Source organism: Poecilia formosa, unplaced genomic scaffold (genome assembly GCF_000485575.1).
Source record: "Poecilia formosa unplaced genomic scaffold, Poecilia_formosa-5.1.2 Scaffold344, whole genome shotgun sequence".
Taxonomy (NCBI): Eukaryota; Metazoa; Chordata; class Actinopteri; order Cyprinodontiformes; family Poeciliidae; genus Poecilia; species Poecilia formosa.
Genome location: NW_006800283.1, coordinates 429,854 through 451,666, shown reverse-complemented (window position 1 = coordinate 451,666; position 21,813 = coordinate 429,854). Strand labels below are relative to the sequence as shown.

Here is a 21,813-nt window from a genome sequence, read left to right as displayed (position 1 = left end):
TCTTGAATATAAGTTTGCAACGATGCTGACGAGGAGCTTTGCGTAAATAGGCAGTCCTTTGTGTCAATAAGCGTTTAGGCACCCCTTAACGGCTGCCATGGGAAATTCAAGGATTCCTCAAACTTGCATAAAATGCACAAAGAAGTGCTCCAGGTATGTCTTTGATGAGGGAATAACAGTATAACATAATATTAAAAAACAAAACAAAGCAAACAATCGTCGACTTTACATAATACCCCTCTTCGGGCCTGGTTGGTCACGTGGTTGGACTCACATCCTGTTCTGTGTGGAGCAGCAGCTCCGGTCAGTTTGCTTTAGCTTACTCACATTGGGCCGTTGGTTTCAACTGCGCTTTTTAAGCGGTGGACTAAAAATACCATGGACAACAGAGGTTACAGTTCTGGTAAATATCCACAGATTTTGTTGTACTTTTGTTCTTAAAAAAATAAATAAATAAAAGTAGCTCCCTGTGTTACCGAAAGGAAAACAGCTGCATTGTGCTAGCTGTGGTTATGCACATTTGTAGCTTCCCAGCTAAGCTAGCCAGGCCCACTAGCTGTAGCTTTAAACAAAGAAGTTAAATGTTGCTAACGGACGTTGTTTGGCGTTCTATTGTCCATAATTAAGTAGGCAGTTTTAATTTAAACGATATGTTGCTAGCTCTACCGTAGGCCTTTTCGCTACCATGAACGTTACTGCACCGTTGTGGTTAGTGATCATGGTTCTGCTTTGCTGTTATTTATTTATTTTTTTAGATGTGAATAATATAGTGGTGCTGTGTGAGGAATATAGTGTTCAATATTTAGACTGGACCTGGCATTTAAAAAGCCTAAGTTTAAACACTGAATGTTAAAATGGCCGCCTCAGTGCACAAGTGAAATTTAAATGTATCGTCTGGTCAAAATACTTGTTAGGGCTCTTGTGCTGGTCACGTATTGGTCCACCATTTGATGACGGTTATTATGAAATTTAATATTTTTCTTTATTTCCCTTCCTTTTTGTGCAACAATATTTTACAAACCAGTCTAAGTAAACCAAGGTATGTGTATTTTGTTGGTTTCCTCATACATACGCATTTCTTTTTTTTTTTTCTTTTTTTTTTTGCAGGTTATTCCAGTTGGGGAGGTGGAAGCTCAGGAAACAGAGGTGAGGAAGTTGATAAACCTTACTAGCTGTCCTGAAGTGAATTGTTACACATTCTCATTGCTTAAGCATATTTAACGCGCAACTAATGCATGCTACAGTGCGTGTAAGAAGAGTACAGTTGGGCAGTATAGAGTGTTGTGCAATATGCTTTAAACTAATTCATGTTTACCAGAACTGAAGAGAAGCTTAACTGATGCACAGTGATGTTTCACTTAGGAAATAACTCACAACATCCTCGTGTGTATCATTATCATTTTTCATTTGATCAGTAATAAATCAACTGGGGTGTTTCATCTTATTACAAAGCTCAAGGTCCGATGCTTTAAACAGAAACATTTAGCACTGTGACTCAAAATTAGTTTAAAACTTAAGAACGGTAAACTGTTGAAGCAAAGTGAAATGATTATTACAGGGGCAGTGTTATGTAAAACCGACTTTTTTGAGCTTTACATCATGTTATAATGTTATAACTCCCTCATCAAAACATACCTGGAGTGTTTCCTTGATTCTTTGATGCATGTTTGAGAAATCCTTAAGTCTCCCGTGGCAACCGTTCAGCTTTGCAAAACACCTGGATGGACCTAGCCCCACCTCCGAGGACAAAGCTCCTCCGCTGAGCTGCAGTTTACAAGCCGAGCTTCCACATTGCATAGCGCCTCTCTCTGTCGCAACTCCCTCACTCAGCTCCTTCAGACTAGCCAGCAGCAATTAGCAAACACCTGGTTGAGTTGCTCATCTGCTGAGCTCTTCATATGAGCTACTTCTCAGCTTAATGCTGGTAAAAATGATGTTAAAGGGTTAATGGAGGAGCCATGTTGTGATGGCTTCATGAAGTAGGAGTTTCTTAAAGAGACAGAGGCCCAATTTCAAGGCATTAAATTACAAGGTCAAATTTGATTTTTGCAGCATTTTTATATTAACTAAAGTTAACATAGTTACTTGATAGTGCTATATTATAGCACAATGTGCCTGGGAAATGCATCACACTGCCTCTTTAAAATAAAATGTCCAAGCCAATCTTTGATATTAAGGGATGATTCTTGTTCTTGTTTCCTTTCACTTTTGAAGGTTCTGGTGGTTTTGACATGTATGGAGGAGGAGCAGGAGGAAGTTATAAAGACTCCGGAGCTGGAGGATACGGAGGTGGAGGCGGTGGCGGCGGCCATATGAAGCGAGGGCCATCAGGAGGATCTATGCTCTCATCCTCTGGCACGCACGCAGACGCAGTCATTGCCAAGATTAACCAGCGCCTGGACATGCTCACGCAGTTAGAAGGGGGGTTTAGGGGGCCTCGAGGAGACAGGTAACATTGTTTTTCTTTTTAGTTAATTTATTTTAGGTTAAATACTACAGTATATATTGTAATGCACAACATAGGAATGGTTTGACGGATACCTACTTATGAGTTCATCTTGATAAATTAGAATTTATTTCCATTATTCATTTAAACTCAGTATTTTGATTACACACATAAGGTAAGCTTTAGTTTATTTTAAGTTTTAAAAAAATCCCAAAGACAAATAAAATGTTGACGTAACTCATATTAATTCAAATTTCTTCAAAGTTATTGTGAAAATTAATGAGAAGCAAAGTTTTTGATAAATTAAGAACCAAATATCTGAATATTCCCCAACATCAGTAAATGGATGTTAAGGCAAAAATGTTGTGTTATGACCTTTACAAACATGGGGATAGTTTTCTAATTTAATATATGTCCAGTAGACGGTCACTGATATTCTCCACAGGGTTTTAAAAAACATGAAAAGGTTGAGTGGAAGAAAAAAGTCCCAATATGAAAGGAATGCACAGAAGTAACGGCGATAATTTTCTTGGAATTTAAGTGATTACACACACAGTGAGGGGATGTTACTGTGTGGTAGTGTTTAACTTTGTGAATGAATTTCCTGAAATGAGCTTATTTCCAGTCCAGTTTAATGAGCTATTCATGGGGTAAAATTTGCTCTGGCTGGTTTACAAAACATTAAGTTTCCTAGTGCCACTTGAAACATTGACAGGAAGATCCTGTATCTTTTTTTTTATTTGATTTGAACTTTATTGATTAAAAAAACAGCTTTAAACACTTGTCTTTGTGTACTGCCATCAGCTTTTGTTGGAAGTGGAAATATAAATCTTTCAATTTGTTTAAAAAAAACAAAACTCTTCATCTGAAGTCAGGCGTTCCTTTGAGTTTCTCCCCAGACAATTTTTATTTTCTGGTTTGTTTCCCTCATCCTCCATGTGACCTAACCTGTGTCCCGGCTTTAGGTTACCCAGAGCGATGAGTTTACCGCTTTACTGAGACATTATTTATGAATGACAACCCCTTTTTATATACATTATAAATATATCATCCCATTTCTTTGGTGTTCTGTGTAATCTGCTCACATCTCAGGATGTTTCACTGCTTGCCCCTGTCTGAAGACGTTGCCGATGGAGTTTTCTTTCCCAGCCTTTAGCCAGTAAAACCCCCAAACTAAATTGCATTTCTTTAATCTGCAAGAGTTTAAAGTCTAAAGGCTGACCACAAATTGAAAACTCGCTAGTTTCAGATCATCACGTTTTGATCTAATGTGGTTCTTGTTATTTTATTTTATTTTTTATTTTTTTGCATACATCTGGATGTGACAGGACACTCTGAGAAAGCAAGATGATGGAGCAGAAGGAAAGAGCAGGTGGAGAAATCTCCATCCTGGCTTGCCCTCCCTGCCTGTCTCGCTCTCTGCTGTGCTATCAACCCTCTTCCCTCCCTCCCTTCCTGCAGGTTTGACGAGTACGAGTCTTTCGACTCGCGCCCCTCCGGGCTCTCCTCCTCCCGAGATCTCTACAGATCTGGCGGCGGTAGCTACGGTTTTGGGGACAGCATGCTGATGAGTCAGCGAGGCGGCTCCGGCTTCGGAGGGGGAATTGGGCTCGGGGGAGGAGGAGGCTTTGACAGCCCCTCCTCCTCCTCCTATGGCGTCGCCAAAATGCGACCGAATATGAGAGACTCCTTCGCCGGTGGACAGGGAGGCGGCTCCGGAGGCGGCGGATGGGTCGGAGCCGGCCGACGTTCCCCCAGAAGGGGCGGGGGCGCCGGGGCCCGAGGAGCCGCAGGAGGGTTTGGCGGCCGCAGGTCCGACCCCACCCCACTAAGCGGGGGTTTGCGGGGAAGCGGCGGCGGGGGCCAGTCCCACCGGGGCCACTCTCCAGGAGGTGGTAGAGGCAAGCTCCCATCCCTCCTGTCCAACCGCATGTACCCCGAGAGCGGTGGCTTCCAGGGCTCTGCTCCGGGGCCTCAGGACTTTCCCGGGAGGCATTTTGGAGGGGGTCCACGAGGCGGTCGCCAGCGAGGCCGCAAGAGACCCCTCATCAAAGTAAGTACCTCCAGCCAAATGAAAACCCCTCCCACCCCACCACCTCTCAGACGCTGGGCGAATGCTGAGCCCTTTCTGACTCCCTCCTTCTTTTACTCTTAGCTGGAACATTAGCCCAACGTGCTAATCCATGCTAGCTTTCCAACTACAGCAGTTTGTGAAATATAACACAAATAATAATAATAATAATAATGACAAAGAAATGTCTGCACTTCTAAAATTCATCTACTTTTGATTTTAAAGTGGCCTGAAAAGTCCAGTGAAGTGCAACAAGTTAGTCCCAGCTGCTTAATGCTTTCTAATTAGCTACAGGTTGATTATTTTTCCACTATAATTTTTTTTTGTTCATTTGTTTTTAAATGTATACCATTTTTATCTTGAATATTTTAAAGAAACATTTACAGTCTCGTTAAAAAGTGCATTTTAATGTTTTCAGCCAAATTCACACAGTACTGCTTACTAGCTAGGCCTCTTTTTTTATTTTATTTTTTATTTTTTTCTTGTCTAGTTGAAGTTGTGGGTGAACTGCACTAATTAAGCTGGAATGGGGAATTCATGAACGTCTGGAAACTAGAAAGTTATTGGGAAAATAAAATAAATTTGAACTCCTGAGTAGGCATGGGCCGGTATGCGAAATGTTCCTGGAAAAGTTTGGAATTTCATGTGTATTTTCCAGGTCCGGATAATTATAGAAAAGGTGCTGTATTTTCAAACTTTATTTATTTTACTCTCTAAAAAGTGAGATTCAATCGTCCGTTTCTTGGTCCTTCCATCTTGCCGTACTCATTTGTCCACTAAATATTTGAATACTTGAGCCATCTTTTATCAAATTATACATCAATCTTTCTTTGTATCTCTGTTCATCCTGTTGTTTCTCCTTTCATGTTTTATATCTTTTTATCAAACCATTTTTTTATGTTTTTATTTGCACTTTAAAGTGATCCTAAATCAAAGACCGGGAAATAATTTGGGCCTGGAAAAATCTAGAATTTTCTCACAAATGAGCAAGATTTTTATGGTGTTGAGTCCAAAACTCACAATTATTTATCACATTGTTTCATTTTTACATTTCAACTTAAATCATAATTAGAAAATTTACCAGTCTGTCATAAGCTATAAGCTGTATTTTCATTGGCCGTATAATTGTGTAAATTGGAATTGGAAAAATTAATTTTCTTAATGGAAATGCTTAAATTTTTTTTCCTCAGCTGTCTCAAAATTGGTGTATTTAGCAAAACTGCAACGGAAACGCTTGTTTTCGCATCAAACAAGTCGTGATAATTATTTTTATGACTTGCCACATTAACAAACTTAATCACGTGGAACTTTTTTTATTCCTTTATTATTATTATTATTATTTTGCATTTCTTGTTGATGGAAACATCTCAATTAAAAATTTTCGGCATTAGCTGAATATCGACAAATGTTCAGAGAAACGCATCTAATATTATTTTGAATATTTCTTTAAATGTCTGCTGAGTAAATAAGGCAAGTGCTGCTCTTTGTTCCATAAATTCTGTTCATTTCTGTCACTTTTTCTGGCATGAAAGGGATTTGAATCAGTAGAAACTTTTATAACGGAGAATCTTTCGTTACTGTTTGACCCCAGTAACCGGCCCATGCCTAAAGAAACTGAAAGTCAGACGAGTTCAAAACGCAGATGTGTAGTTTGCATGTCTCGGCCGCATTTCTGTGAGGAATTCTCAAGACGGCGAGAACAGAAATGCAGTGCGGGTTAAAGTCTAGAAATGTGTAATGATTTTATTTTATCCTGTCGTGTCGTAATTTGGCTTCACAGCAGCAGATGAAGCCGCAGCGTGACGGACAGAAGAAGAGAAAGACCGGAGGCGATGAGCCGGAGTCGAAGATGAACAAGACGGAGGACGAAGAGGCGGAGGGAACGCAAGGTAACTCCTCAGAAATCCCAGACATGATGATGTCACTTTTTAGAGAAGTTTTTGCAGTCTTGTCTCATCTATCTGTGCCTATTTATTTATTCTGTTGTAAATAGAAGAACCAAAACAGGAAGGTGACGACAACAATCCGGAGGCTGCTACTGAGGTGAATAGGGAAAGCTTTTTGTCTTGATGCTCAATCCTATTTTTCATTTTTATTTATTTTTCTGAAATCCATTTTTATTCATTTATTATCGGTTTATTGTGACTGCAATCAACCCCCGCGTGAACGCTTTGACCCCAGTGTGACCTGCATTCACAGAATGAGAACAAAGACGTCACACAGCACTGCACATCAAATTAGAGACGGATGCCGCCATCTGTGGATTAATGTTTTTTTCTTGTAAAGTTGAGCAGTTTTGGTTGTTTCAGCCATTTGACTGCAACACAATATATCACCCCGGGCTTCTTCTGGTGTAGAATTATGACAGATGCGTCATGTTAGTGAAGTTAACTACAAACATTTGCAAAACTACTCGATGTTTGTGTGATTATACAATATAAAAAGTGGCACAAATTGTTTATTTTTTTTCTCTTTCCTTTTTGTGATAAGATTGGAAGTGGGCTTTCCTGCTGTCATGAAAAAGTGTAATATGGGTCACATTTAGCAGAAATGAAATCAGATTTGAATGCTGTTCTGTGCGAACACAGCATTTCTCACTGGTGCACATTAAATATTAGTTCTTGTGACATTAAGACAAAGTTTAACACTTGCACATAAAATTAGGAATTACTGTGTGCCACAAACTAAACTTGATATTTTATCAAATGTATTTGGGTTTTTTTTTTAATACAGGAAGCGACTCCCTCTGAAGAAGGGAAAACTGGTAATTCCCAACACGAGTTTTTAATATTTTTGTCAGAATCTATATTTTTGAAGTGTGAACCTGTTTTCATTCGTGTTACGTCTGAACTGTTGATCAGCTACGGCCAAACAGGAGGAGAAGAAGAAGCCTCCGACCCAGGGACAGGAGAAGCAGCAAAAAGCAAGGAAGAGAAGAGGCTTCATGGACAGGTGAGGGGGCGAGGCTTAAATAAATGAATCTGCTTTCTTTTTCTTTATTCTCTTTTATGTAAGCAAAATAGGCTTTTTCTTTACTGGAAATGTTTGAAAATTCTTCACTTTCTGGTAAGTTTATATGGTCCCTTTTGTTTTGTTTTGCTTTGCCTGACATCACTAGTTTTGAGTCGATATTTTCTCTCTCTCTCACGGCAGATTGATGTTTGCATGTTCCGTCTGCAAGTTCCGCTCCTTCTACAAGGAAGAAATGGACGCTCATCTGGAAAGCCGTTTTCACAAGGACCACTTTAAGTTCCTCTCCAACCAGCTGTCCAAACCAACCACAGACTTCCTGCAGGTGGCGTCGCATGGTCATGAAGTTAAAAAGTAAACTGGGTTCCTATTGATGCGTTTCCTTAAAGTCCTCATTAAAAAATGTTTTATGTGTGTCATTTTGTAGGAATACATGCAGAACAAATTCAAGAAGACGGCAGAGAGAGTCGGCCAGTTAGAGAACCACAGCGCCACCATCTGCCAGATATACAGAGAGCAGGATCTGACCCGGGGTAAGCACTTCCTTCGGCCTTTTGTGCATCAGAACGACAACGCAGCGGTGTGTGTTGATGTTTTGTCCTGTGGTTCAGAGCTTGGAATGGAGCACTTCATGAGGAAGGTGGAGGCGGCGCACTGCGGAGCCTGTGACCTCTTCATTCCCATGCAGCCCCACCTCATTCAGAAACACATCAAGTCTCCAGACCACAACTACAACCGGAAGGTACGCTTTCACTGAAACCTGATCTGATCATTTACAGTTGTTTCACACCTTGATTCTAAACTTTTCTTTCTTGAGCTCCAATGGAAATTGGAAAACATATTAAAAAATAGTTTTAAAGATCTTCAGATTTTTGTTTTTGTTCCATTTTCTTCTGTAAAGTTTTTATTTTTCTAGATTTACTTTTTTGGTTTATTTGCAAGTGTTCTGTGGAGACTTATTAATATTTTTGTATTAATATTTTTGTAATCTCTTTGTTCTTGTTGCCCTCCGTGTAAAATCTGTAAAACCATTGTTTTTAAGGGCATGATGGAGCAAGCGAAGCGTGGCAGTTTATCAGTGGCTCGAAGCATCCTCAACCACAAACTGATTGGGAAGAAACTGGAGAGCTACCTCAAGGTATGTGGATAATGTTTATATTTACGTTGATTTTATTCTCTTTTTGATTTTTTTACTACTATTTTATTATATATTTTATTTACTATATTTTTTTGTTTTGCAATTTATTTTTAGAATTATTTACTTACTACTATTTTATTCACCTTTACTATTTTATATTTGCAATTCTGTTATATTTTTCATATACCATCTTGTTCTGTTTAAGTATTATTTTTGATTTATTTACTGTTATTTACTATAATTTTAATGTCTTATTTGCTGTTGAATTAACTATTGTGTTAACTATTATGTTAACAATTGTTTTATTTACTACTTTAGCATTTTATTTACTGTTTTTTGGTACTATTAGATTTGTTTATGTACCACTATGTTTTACAATTTTTCATCTTTTTATATTCCATTATTTTATTTTGTTTTTTATTGTTTATATGTTTTATTAACTGTTAATCATTATTTTTTCTTCACTATTACTGAAATGTGAAATATTTCAATATGAATTTTTTTTTCCTATTCATAAAGTAATCGTGACTATAATTTATTTTCTCATTACCGTTGTAGTAAATGTGCATTGAAGTATTGTCTCGTTGCCAGGGTGAGAACCCGTTCACTGGGAACCAAGATGAGCACGACCCGGAGGACTCCATGGCAATGGACGTGTCAGAGCTGGAGCAGACCGGGGAGGCGGCTGAAGGTCAGCCAGAAAACCCCGAGCTCAATGATGAGTCTGTGGCTGAAGGAGAAGCTGCTCAGAAAGGAGAGGGGGAACAACCACCAGCAGCTGCTGCTGCTGCAGGGGAGGAAGAGAATAGGATGGGGGAGGAAGAGAATAGGATGGGGGAGGAAGAGGAGAGGATGGAGGATGAAGAGCAGCAGCAGCAGCAGCTGGAGGAAGAGAACCAGGAAGAGGAAACGAAGGAAAACCATGGAGCAGAAGAAGGTTTCGAGATTGGCGAGGAAGAGGAGGATGAGGGATACGTAGTGCACGACGAAGGAGAAGAGGGATTCCATGGCGACGAGGAAGGAGCGGAGGAATATCAAGAATGAGGTCTCCTTCCTTCCTGAGAGCGTTTTAATGTGAATATATCTGGACTAGCTGCTGAATCAGTCCAGTTACATCAGCTGTACATACTTCTGCTGTTTTTCTTTGGTTTACATTGCATTAGGAATAAGTTTTCCACTTAAGGTACTACTATTCACTAAGCTCGACTAAAAGTGGCGACGTTCCTTTAAGCAGCTCTGATGCATGACTGCGTTCCATTATGTTTAAGATGAACTTGTAAAGTAGCTTTTTTTTTCGGGACAAACAGGTGGCCTTGCTGGTTCCAGTCTTAAATCGAATAATAAATGCTTGTGCTGTCTTCACTCTCAATGCAACAAAAACTTCTTTTTTGTTGCATTTTGATTCAAAATGCAACAAAATCAAAAAGATTTCTTCTTTTCTTTTCTTTTTTTTTATTTAAACCTCAAAGGCAATATTTGTGAAAATATCAAACTTTTGTCATTTTTGTTGAATATTTCTAATTTCTTTTATAAGAAATCAGTATTGTAATGTTCCAGGATGTTTTTGTTTTCTTTTTGTTTTTATTTTATTTTATTTTTGTAGTTGCATGGTGACCCAGAATTGACCTATTTGTGATCTGCAACTGAAATTTTACAACAATGTGAGCTTTTTAATCTTGCAGTGAATTTAACTGTTGACATTCAGAATAGATGGAAGGAAAAAAGATGTGACTATTTGTTCCAACTGAGAAATAAACTTATTCAAAACAAATCTCTGATTCTTTGCCATCTTTCAGGATTGTTTTATCTCAGTGTGTCTCAATTAAACTTAAACTTAAATAGTTCCTTTAAACTTTGAAGTTTTAGATTTTTTTTTTAATCTACATTATGGTTGAGTGTTTTTGTGCTCTAACATTTTATGCAGCTCTTTTTTTATTGCTTGAGTTTGATGTATTGATTACAAATTATATTGTTTGGATTTGAGGTGATCATCTCAAGACAGTATATAATTAAGTGTAAGGTGAAATGTTTTAAGGAATTATCCCAAAATACAAAGAGCAGCATGCATATAGATTAGCCTCTTTTTAATTTGATACTCTGATAAAATCTATATCAATTTACCTTCAGATGTCACCTTATTATTAAATGGATTCCATCTGTTTATACTACATTTTTCACACTTTACAACTATGGACCAGGTCATTTGGTTTGTTGCATAAATTTCCAATAAAAACAAAATGAGTACATTTAATAAAAAAACATTTTAACTAACAATATTATACTGTTTTTGTATGTGTTGGAATTATAACTGCCTTTGTTTATTAAATAATAGCTTTTAGAGCATAATCAGCATGTTTGTTTATAGTTTTTTGGGGAAATTTCAAATGAAAACTTGGGCTAAAATAAAAATAGATTCTCTAGTCATCACAATCTGGAGATGATAACGTATGGGGTTCCATTTGTATCAAAAATAAGTAGAAGTCCCCTGGCGCTCAGTTCGTCTAAAGTTTACACCAGCCTTTTTTCTGGACGGGAGCTATTACGAGGTGTTGCGTGATCGCACCAGTGGGAGGACCGAGCCTGTAGGTGACATTTTCGTCTGACACACATTCGCCCCGCCCCCTTTACGTCTGGCGTCATCGACGTCGAACGGGACTGTTTGTTCTGGATTTGGGGCGAGGAAGGTCTACGGGCGCTGACAAGCGACTGAACAAGGTAAAAATAGACTTTAATGGTCCCGTTTGGATGACGGCTGCATATCAAACGAAAGCGTACGACTGTGGGCGTCTGCTGAAGTGTTTAAAATAGTCTTCGTTGGTGTATTTTCCGCGCTGTCAGTGAGTGCTTCAGCAAGCGGAGCATGAGCTGTCCTCTCAGGCCTTGTACCGGTTTGGCTACACGGGATATATGTCGTTCTGCCTCATTTTTGTGTGCGGTTTCGTCTCCTCGTGCACGTTCTATGTCGTATCTCCCACGTCTAGGTACTTCTGTTGAGGTGACTTACGTGACAGGTGTCACTCGGTGCTGTCAGTGTACATGTTAGCGGCAGGTCGCTTGGACGCTAGTCAATTAGCTGCTAGGCTGTTTGTTTGTAGCCCCGTAGGCCGTATTCGTGACATAAGTTACGTCCTAATGGGTGCGTAGATTATGCACTATGGCGCAGAAACTCATGTGAAGCGCGACGTACGGTGTTTCGAGAATACCACCAGTGCTGTCGGAGTGGTATTCTAAAACACTCTTTACGTACACAGCTGTCACTTGATCACGGTGAACACGGCGACCCACGATCATGGAAGGTTAGTGAAGAAAGCTTTGCAGCATGCTGGGTTTTTAAGTTTTTGTTTGGGTCAAATTGCGTTATGAATTTTATTAGACAAATTTAATGGTGGCGAACCGAAAAAAATATAGTTTATTATTACCTCGGTGTAAAGAGGTTGTGGCCTTCTTTAAAGTACGCAATGTATTCTTTATCATAGAATCTTATATTTTTTAAGTAATGCTATGAACATAACCATATTTAAAAATCAAGTGCTATATTAAACATTGTGCTATTAATTTAAGAGTATATCACAATTTGTCGCTCTTAAGTCTAGTCTGATTTGACTAGACTGTTTGCAAAATTATCTCCATTTGACAAAGTCATCATTCATAGGTCAACAAAATATCGGTCTGAAGTTATAGTATGTTATTGAAAAAATGATTAAAAACTTTCAAATGATATCAAGATTATGCATATATTAAAGATTTAAAATGAAATTCAGATTCACTGAAATAGTGAAATCTGTAGAATTATGTAAACCCAAATCATACAAAAAAATGTTAGAATGTGATTCATCATCATCTTTATAACTGACACAAATTGGTCCATATGAGCATAAAAGGAAAATGATAAATTATACAGTTTATTCAATCCATATATCATGGTTATTCTACGGGATCATTTCGCTGTTTATTTTTGATATATTTCCAACAATAAAAACAAGGACTAAAATGTTGCCACCTTAAAACTAAGCATGAACTTTAAAAACCAAAACACCCAAAAATTATTAAATTGCTTATTAAATGGCTGTCTGTTGAGATCATTTACAAAGTGTGCTTCTGACATTACATAACTTTTTTTTTTTTATTATTTCTGAGCTAAAAATGTTTGGAAATAAATAATTAAATTCTATTTTAGTCACAAGTAGTTGAATAAAATGGTCAGCAAAAAAGTAGGCCATCCTTTAATGGCACACACAATAGTGGAGGACTGAATCAAAATATACAATAAACACCTGCTGATGTAATTGAAGCATTTAAATAAAAAAGCTTGCTGTTATTCCAGAGAATGGCACTGAGCGTACTGAAAATATACATTGAGCAACGGCAAACAAATGATAAGATGTTAATATTAGGGATGTGTAATAATATCGATTTTGCGATATATATTGATGTTTTCTTTCCTAGAAAAAAATTGATAGTCATCCGCAAGTATCGCAACATCCAACTGTCACTTTGCTCACTCACTGCTTGCTTCGCTGGGAGAGTGATTCGGTCATCAGGCTTAGAGTGGTTCCTTCAGATGTTAAGTGTCGAGGTTAAAAAGGTGTCAAACTATTCAGAGCAGGGTACTTGGTGCACTTTATTTACTTTACAAACGCATGTAAGCTACAGTTTGTACTGTTTCAATTAAAATAAACATGTTTTTTCACCACTTCTTTGATTCATTTTGTCCAGCTGTCGACTTTAAGTCTGTGTCCATGTCCAACCAGAGCCAGGTATTGTGTAGTTGGTGCTTTTAATCAGTTTTCAGTTAAATTAATTAAATCCAACTCTATAACAGTCACAAAATGTCACCAAAATCACTCTGTCCCTCTAAAATCTTTCAGAAAATTGCAAAAGTGTATTCATTTGCTGAATATCCCAATATATATTGTATCGTGAGCAGAATATTGTGTATTGTATCGTATCGTGAGATTATTGTATCACTACAGCCCTAGTTAATATCACAGTTATACATTTTAATATCATCCAGCCCTAACCGAAAGCTAATGCTAGCTAATTTGCCAGGCGATTGGCATTGTTGGTTAACCTGCTCTAAGCTAAAAACGCGCACTGCTCCAGATTTTGCGCTAGCAATCTTTTGTTTACCCTAATAACTGTAATAGACGGGACTCCTGTTATTTGAATGATGAATATGATGCATGTCTTTCTCATAAACAAGAGAAATGACTTTATAGTGACTTTATACTGAAAGAAGAGCAAAGTGGGAAGCATCACCACTGCTCCAAACTTTAACTTTGACTTTTATTAGACTTAAAAACTGAATGAACAGTATGTTAATTGTTTTTAAAGCCATACCTTTTTAGAACTATGGTTGAAAATAGAAAATGACTGGAGTAAAAATTATAGTCAAATTATGAAATAGTTTGTTCCTATTTTGGTGGAAACTGGATTTTGTGTTCACTAATGAATATTGTATGTTTTCCCCATTCTGTTATTGGATCTTAAAAATTACAACTTGCAATAGCAAGTAAAAGAGATCTCAGAAATGGAGATTTCAACTGCACAATGAAATTAATGTATTTATCAGCAAATCTGTCTAATTAAAACTCTGATTAGATTTGTTTTCTAACACAACTCTGTTTGCTGGTCACAGTATCGACTTATTATTCTGTTTTCATGTACACTAGATTGCACCACCATTGGTTAACTCAACGTTACCCTCTTTGGTTACTTAACGATATCGGACATGTCTCGTCTTAGACCCCTGGCGCTCACTCTTGTGTGTCTCTCTCTCTCTCGCAGGTTTGACACTCGCCTCTCTATGTGTTGTGGTTTCCCTGAACTCACAGCGTGTCGCTGGAAAGCATCCCGAGTTTTCTCAGAAAGGTGCCGCCTCACCAACTGAGATATGATTACACTAGTGGAGTAGACCACAGCGGCACAGCATCAACCATGTGAGTTTCACAAAGATCGTTTCTCAGATCGGGTCAAAATTAGCAACACAAAAGTGCAAGAGATGTTACAAAATCTGGGCCAGCGATTTATTCAAGTTTAAAGCGTAAACTGAGAGGAGCTCACCAAAAACCTGTTACATTGAAAGCTGCAGAAAACGTTAGCACTGCTGTCATCGCTAGCATCATCTAATGAAATCCAAAGTTTTCGCTTTGGTGATTTAGTCAGGCCAACTTAAAGTTTGCTGTTCAGCTGCACCGAAATGACGACTGGCTGTTACAGAGTACTTAGTTATAATGGTCTCCTGGGAAAACCTGCATGGAATTGATGTTTGATCCAAGACCAAGCGGTGCTGTGCTTTTATTTTAAAGGGGCTTTAAAATAAAAGCTTTTTTTAACTTGACATCATGTATAATGTTTTAACTTGACATCATGTATAATGTTATTCCCTTATCAAAAACATACCTCCCTTGAGTCTCTCATGCATGTTTGAGAAATGCATGAGAGGCCTGGTTCTTCCTCGGAGCTGCAGTTTCTAAGCTTCTGAGCTTCTCTGCTCCTTCAGACTAGCCAGCAGCAATTAGCAAACATCTAGTGGAACTTGAGGTCATTATATGAGCTACTTCTCAGAGCGTCGCTGGTAAAAATATTGTTAAAAGGTTAATAGAGGAGCCATGTTGTGATTATTTACTGAAGGTGGAGTTTCAGAAAGAGTACGACTTTCTTAAAGAGACAGAAGCCTAATTTCAAGCCGTGAAATTTCTTTTTTTTTGCAACATCACTAGTACTACGTCAAAAAGCAAGCCGAAAGAATAAAATCTTTACTAAGCTCCCTTTGGCTTTTCACAAATCGGCAACAGAGAAGCTCGCGTTCCGCGCTCATGGGAGTTTTCACATCTTAAGCTGCCATCACAGAACCACATGGATGCAGAGTGGAAGTTAGCAGACTGGGTTTAGAGAACTACATGTAAAATCTGTGTCTAAAAACGTTAAAAAGTTTAAATCCCATCGGTGACGTGTGACTCCCTCTCGATTTTTTTAATTTTTATTTCCACTTCCAGGCGTCACCTTTACAGAAGAAACTACTGTTGGTTGAGGTCCGGCGGTCTGATCTGTGGGTGCACGTCACCTCAACATGTTGAGCGTGTCTTTATGGAAAGAAATGGGGCGTGTGGCGCAGGCCTCTGCACTAGTCCCAGAGTGTTGCGTTTTAAATCAGACACTCAGACACTTTCGTGACGTCTCTGCATCAAACCGTCTGCATACAGCGGAGATTAGATATTTACATACATATATACACAAACATTTTCTTTACTGACTGTTTAATAGCTTTAATAGGATTAAATGCCTGTTTGAGATCATTTAGAGTTGCTGAAATCAATTCTGTTTGCTAAATTCTTGAATGATTGAACAGAATTCAAAATATTTGATTTAAATTGAACCACATCTGTTATTAGTTTGTGTGAGATCATAAGAAGAGCAAAATGAAAAAATAAAGAAGAAAGTATAAAAATACTCTTGGTTTTGGCACTCGAAAAAATGTTGCTAACACTGCCAGAATTTAAAAAGATGTTTTTTTATAGAATTGATGTTAATATCTGGTGTCCACTGTAAGTGGACCTTCATAGGGCTGTCACTCCCTCATCTGGCAGCGTGGAGGCTTTATTGAAGTGTTTGGGTAACGCTGTGCTTTGTTTTTTGTTTTTGGGGGAGAATGATCAGAATTCACTCTTGCTTTTTACAAATAATAATACATGCTGTGAGTTTGTGCCATGCTTTATGCACAATGAAACATTTTGTTGTTGTTTTTTGCATAGTTGAAATTATGTTTACTGGCAATGTTGTCTTGTGTTTGCATTTTATCTGGAGTCGAAGCTGTATTTACTCCTTTGTGTCCAAACCAGCAGTAATATTTGTCAGTAGGGATTTTTTTTTTTTTTACATCCGATACCGATACAGACATCTGAGGTTTAATATCGGCTGATCCGATACAGAAAAACGGTGCTGAATTGACTTTCATTTGTTGTTGTTTTTTTAAAATACAGACATAAATGTACCGGATTAAAAATTCATTTGCTAGCTCTGCGCCAGTACAGCACACACACAAACAGATTCACAAGCTTGATCAAACTTGTAAAAACATTACTTTAATTTGTTCACTCAATTAGTGCAATTAGGAGAAGAACAGCCAATCTAAAATATAATAAACTGAAACTGAGAAAAGCAACAGGTAAAAAATAAACTGCAACAAACCTTCTTTCAACTGGTTCAGAAAGTATAATCAGAAATTATAAATGTAATGTAAAATAAATAATAGAACATGAACAGCCTAATTCTATGCATAAGGCATAGAATTAGGCTGTATAGATCCACCCTTCTGGATTGGGCACATTGTCACCAATACCCAATGTAGATTTTATTTTGATATCTGTATTGATACAGATATTAATATCGGATCGGTGCATCTCTACTTATAATCAGCACTTTTCAGTGAAGTTTAAGAAGTTCACACGTTTTATTTTGTAATTTTCTTTAGCCTTGTTAAGTGTTGAAACACAAAGTACATAAAAACCGTTGGCTGCAGTTTCTTACTCTAAGTTGTTAGTTTTTCTCAGAAAGTTGAGTCTTTTTCTTTCAGCCACACCCAGAATCCTTTAAGGTTTGAGCAGAAACCCAGCAGTAAATTATGTTGTTCCACAATCGTCCTTTCAGAGGGTCAAAGGAGGAATGTAATGGCCTGAGGGGGTTCCCCCCGCTGCAACCTGCCCCTGCCAGGTCCAACCCATCTCACCTGTCTGCTCGGCTACTGCAACCCTCTGCTGTGATGGGAGACGGACTGGAGGCGGGCAGCAGCCAGCACCTCCCTCCCGCCACGCCGCCTCTCCCCTTCAACCCCCCTCCTCCGGAAACATGGAACCCTTCCAGACCCAAACGACAGACCAACCAGCTCCAGGTAGCTTCACCTCAGCTCGTCTTCATGCCCCCATTAGCCTGCAGTTCCCCTCGAACCAATAATTTTCCTTTTGTTTTGTCTGTGCTCTTTTCAGTATCTGCTTAAAGTGGTGTTGAAGACATTATGGAAACACCAGTTTGCATGGCCCTTCCAAGCACCTGTAGACGCAGTGAAACTTAATTTGCCTGTGAGTAGTGTTTTCTTTATTTTTTACGTACCTGAAGTTGCGATGTATAGCCAGTGTTGCCGCAGACGCTGCTGCCAACTTCATTTTACATGCGAACACCACACAGCCGTGCAAATAGCTGGTTTCTATTCGTAAACAAATCAGAATTGAGAGAGTAAAGCTTATTAAATACTTAAATAATTAGCTGAAAACAGATTAGTTTGTTGGTGTAGATATGACTCCTTTAATCTTGTTTTTGTTCCTGTAGTAGTTGGGTTTTATATTGAATTAATGTGTGAAAATATTTAGTGGAAGCTTTTATTTTTAGTTGATGATTAGTTTAAGTGATCAGTGTATAAATGAGGCAATATGGACTCAGTTTTATCATATTTTGTGGTACTTTTTTGATAACAATAAAAGTGGCTATAAGAACAATTTATCACTATTTTTTAATGTAGGTTACTGTATGGCTGCGACTGTGTTACAGCAATTATAACCCTGCGAACACAAATACTGCTCTTGACAAGCATTCCCATTTGTTATATGCTTCTTTAGGACACCAGTCACATTGAGAAATATGATTTGTACCACCAAGCTCCACAAAGTAACTGCATTTAATCATATTTTCAAATGTATTGCTACTCCTATTGAACATACAGTGGAGAAAATAGTAAGAGTAACAATCCTGATCATATGGACAGTTTTTATTTAATTGGGAATTCTTCAGTCCACCTTACAGAGTTGTCGTTTTCTTTACTTTTCTCCTTGTTTTCTCCCCCCAAAGGACTACTACAAGATAATAAGGAGTCCTATGGACATGGGCACCATAAAGAAACGTCTGGAGAACAACTACTACTGGAATGCCCAGGAGTGTATCCAAGACTTCAACACAATGTTCACAAACTGCTACATCTACAACAAGGTTAGACGAGGTCACACGCTGAAATCACACTTGACCTTCACGAGCGACACATTGTGTTCTTCTTTTTCAACAGTACAGAAAAACAGGGCTTTAGTTCATCTGCTATGAGCAAAATTTAAAAAAAATTAAGAATAAGTTTATATCTTGCAGAATTTTTCCATTTTTAAACTTTTTGTCACGTCGCAACCTCAAATCTCGATGTATTGGATTTCATTGTAAAAGTATGCTGTCAATCTGAAACGCGCTCTGGTTTTCATATTGTCTCTTACTTCTGCAGCCTGGGGATGATATCGTCCTTATGGCCGAGGCTTTGGAAAAGCTCTTCCTGCAGAAGATCACAGAGATGCCGCAGGAAGAGGCGGAGGTCGCCGTGGTCAGTAAGGGTCGTCGTGCAGGGAGGCGAGAGCCCTGTGAGTAGATTTATCTTCACATACATGTTTAATCACAAACATCTGATTTCTGGCAGATGCAACGTGGAAAGCAGCTGAGAAGACTTGTTTTCACTGATGTGTAAATGGTGCTAACCTGACTCGTTAAGCTTGTCAGGACACATGCAGGCTTAAACTTGCCATTGTGTAACAAAATTTTAATGGTTAAATCAGGTTTTGTTTGTTTGAAGCGCTTCAGGTGTGTAATTTTCTGTTATTTGAAATGATGTCATTTGTCTTACATGTGTAAAACACAGGGTTCCCTCTGATCCTAAAAAGTTACGACAGGCATTGAATCTAAAAACAAGGCCTTAAAGCTGCAGTATGTAACTTTTATAAAAGAATATTTTTACATATTTGTTGAAACTGTCCCTAATTTGTGATGGAATGAAACAGATAATCTGTGAAAAATCGAGCTCCTCTGCCTTCTCACGTTGCTTCCAGTGGTAACTAGAAACATCCAATCAGAGCCAGGAGGCGGGTCTTCACTGGGGTGTATTTCAAATATTTAAATAAAAAAACTAATCAATAGTTATCTATTGACTGATTAAATGTTTATTTTGTGCTATGTTTTTCAGCCAAATTGTCCAGTCCTATGTTAAAAAAAAAACAAGGAGGACATGGTTTCCCTCAGTGTATTATAAGCCAGGCTTTACTTGTGCCCCCACCAGGCTAAACATTGCTCATTTATTTAAGTCTTTTTAAAATGTTTGCATTTTTTAAAGACTTTATAGATGGTGTTCAGGCATTAATCTTTTAATAACAGATAATTATCAAGTGGTATTTTTAAATTTCCTGTCAGCTTTAAACGTTTTTACCTCAAAAACACAACCGGCTCCTGGATGAACGACTGCCCTAGTGGCCCAACCACCAGGCTTGGCAAGATTTCTGGGGAAAACCTGGGAGAAAATTGTTGCTTACTGGGGTGTCTTTTTTTTGTTTTTGTTTTGTTTGTTTGTTTGTTTGTTTTTTTCATTTGTGTTTACTGTGAAGTTTGTCTTAAATGTTATTTCAACTGGCATTAAAAAGTCTTGAATTTAACTTGCCTTAAGCTGTAGGAACCCTGAAAACAGCATTTCATTTGGTATTTCTCTTCCCTCTTGTCCTCACACGTCCATCCTTCGTTCCAGCTCTGATGACTATGTCAGATTCAGGCCAAGAGTCATCCTCTCCGTCAACGACCCCGCATACGAGAGGCTTTTCATCGCCCCCAACCACTCCACACACCCGTGGCACACCAACCCTCCCCTTAACCCAACCTGTACCTCAGCCCCTCGTCCAGCCCTTAACCCAGCCCTTAACCCAGCCCTTAACCCAGCCTTTAACCCAGCCTTTAACCCAGCCTTTAACCCAGCCCTTAACCCAGCCCTTAACCCAGCCCTTAACCCAGCCCTTAACCCAGCCCTTAACCCAGCCTTTAACCCAGCCTTTAACCCAGCCCTTAACCCAGCCCTTAATCCAGCCCTTAATCCAGCCCATAATCCATTCCTTATCTCAACCATTTCCCCAAACCATACCGCAGGCTTTAGCCCAGCCTTTGGCCCCCTCCCAAGTCCAGACACAACCCCCACGGGTGCCTCCCACACCCACAAACCACACTTCACATCTCGGACCCCAGTTCACCCTCTCCACCTCTGACGTCCTACCCCAAGGCATGACTTCTGTCCCCCCTCCACCCATGACACACCCAGGCCTCCATCCTCCGCCGGTGCTGCAGAGCTCCCCGGCCCTCATCAAGGTAACCAATGACTCCACATTTCGTTGTGTTACACGCATCCAAATGTTTCTGTTCTGACGGAAAACCCCAACTCCCCATCAACAGCAAAAGAAAAGCCAGAAGAGGAAAGCGGACACCACCACCCCCACCGCCAACGACCAGTTGAGTGAGTCGCCCCCGGTGTCTGACGTGACCCGGCCTCGCCGAGACAGCGCCCGCCCGTCGAAGCAGCCCAAACGGGACTCGTTGCAGCCGGACTCCCAACATCACATGGGCGGGGGCCTGGAGATGGGCGCCACGGCGACTTCCAAGCGCCAGGATCAGCTCCGCTTCTGCGCACGACTCGTGAGAGAGATGCTGTCCAAGAAGCACATGGCGTACGCCTGGCCTTTTTCCAAACCCGTCGACGCCAAAGCTCTGGGCCTGCACGACTACCATGACATCATCAAGCACCCGATGGATCTCAGCACCATCAAGGTGACCTCTTGTTATTATTATTTTAAAGTCTATGGTTACTTGTGCAATAACTTTATAGGGTAGAGTGAATCAGCTTTGTACAGTTTAATCCAGATATTTACACACTGAATAAACGAAGATATTATCATTAGCTGCGTTTTTATTACAAATGTGTGCAGAACTTTATCGATATTTCGCTAAAGTCACGAACTAATTCATCGCGTCATCATCCTCCCACCACATCCTGTCGTCTTCTTTGTTTCCTCCAGTAGCAACATCCGGTTGTTGATCACATGACTCGTGTGATGTGAAAATAGTGTTTCCATTGAAGGTTTTGCAAAACACGTTAATGTCATCGCAGCTGAAAAACCACCTCATTCTAGCTCCAAACACTTTTTATTGAAAAAGTTTTTTCTAAATTGTCAAATTTCTTTGTGCATATAGTGAATGGAAACGCAGTTAGTGTCTGACATTAAAACACACTGCTTCGGGCAGTGTTGTGGTACTCGAAATTGGTCTTGCTCTCGAGACCGGTCTTAAGACCATTTATTGATGGTCTCGGTCTCGTCTCGGACTCGATCACATTTGGTCTTGGTCTTGTCTCGGTCT

The 21,813-nt window shown here is 39.2% G+C and overlaps 2 protein-coding genes across 2 annotated transcripts in view; both read left to right on the top strand.

Moving 5' to 3' along the window:
* Positions 1-263: 263 nt before the first annotated feature.
* akap8l (A kinase (PRKA) anchor protein 8-like) lies at positions 264-10,045 on the top strand. The gene is made up of 13 exons (XM_007574108.2): positions 264-403; positions 1,108-1,146; positions 2,215-2,449; positions 3,908-4,499; positions 6,298-6,406; positions 6,511-6,560; positions 7,251-7,281; positions 7,379-7,469; positions 7,671-7,812; positions 7,915-8,020; positions 8,099-8,229; positions 8,530-8,625; positions 9,217-10,045. The coding sequence occupies exons 1-13, from the start codon at positions 379-381 to the stop codon at positions 9,667-9,669; spliced, it is 2,100 nt and encodes a 699-aa protein (XP_007574170.1). The 5' UTR covers positions 264-378; the 3' UTR covers positions 9,670-10,045.
* A 1,189-nt stretch (positions 10,046-11,234) lies between these two features.
* LOC103153268 (bromodomain-containing protein 4-like) overlaps positions 11,235-21,813 on the top strand; it is a 32,692-nt gene continuing 22,113 nt past the window's right edge. The window contains exons 1-8 of the mRNA XM_016661805.1: positions 11,235-11,340; positions 14,413-14,564; positions 17,275-17,515; positions 17,610-17,702; positions 18,466-18,603; positions 18,881-19,013; positions 20,162-20,769; positions 20,854-21,225. Of these exons, the coding sequence (XP_016517291.1) occupies positions 17,387-17,515; positions 17,610-17,702; positions 18,466-18,603; positions 18,881-19,013; positions 20,162-20,769; positions 20,854-21,225 (1,473 nt within the window). The 5' untranslated portion in view covers positions 11,235-11,340; positions 14,413-14,564; positions 17,275-17,386. The remainder of the gene's footprint in view (positions 11,341-14,412; positions 14,565-17,274; positions 17,516-17,609; positions 17,703-18,465; positions 18,604-18,880; positions 19,014-20,161; positions 20,770-20,853; positions 21,226-21,813) is intronic.

Coding starts and splice junctions, on each gene's coding strand:
- akap8l (XM_007574108.2), top strand. CDS start 379: ATGGACAACAGAGGTTACAGTTCTG. Junction 404..1,107: donor CAACAGAGGTTACAGTTCTG/GTAAATATCCAC, acceptor TTTTTTTTGCAG/GTTATTCCAGTTGGGGAGGT. Junction 6,407..6,510: donor AGAGGCGGAGGGAACGCAAG/GTAACTCCTCAG, acceptor TGTTGTAAATAG/AAGAACCAAAACAGGAAGGT.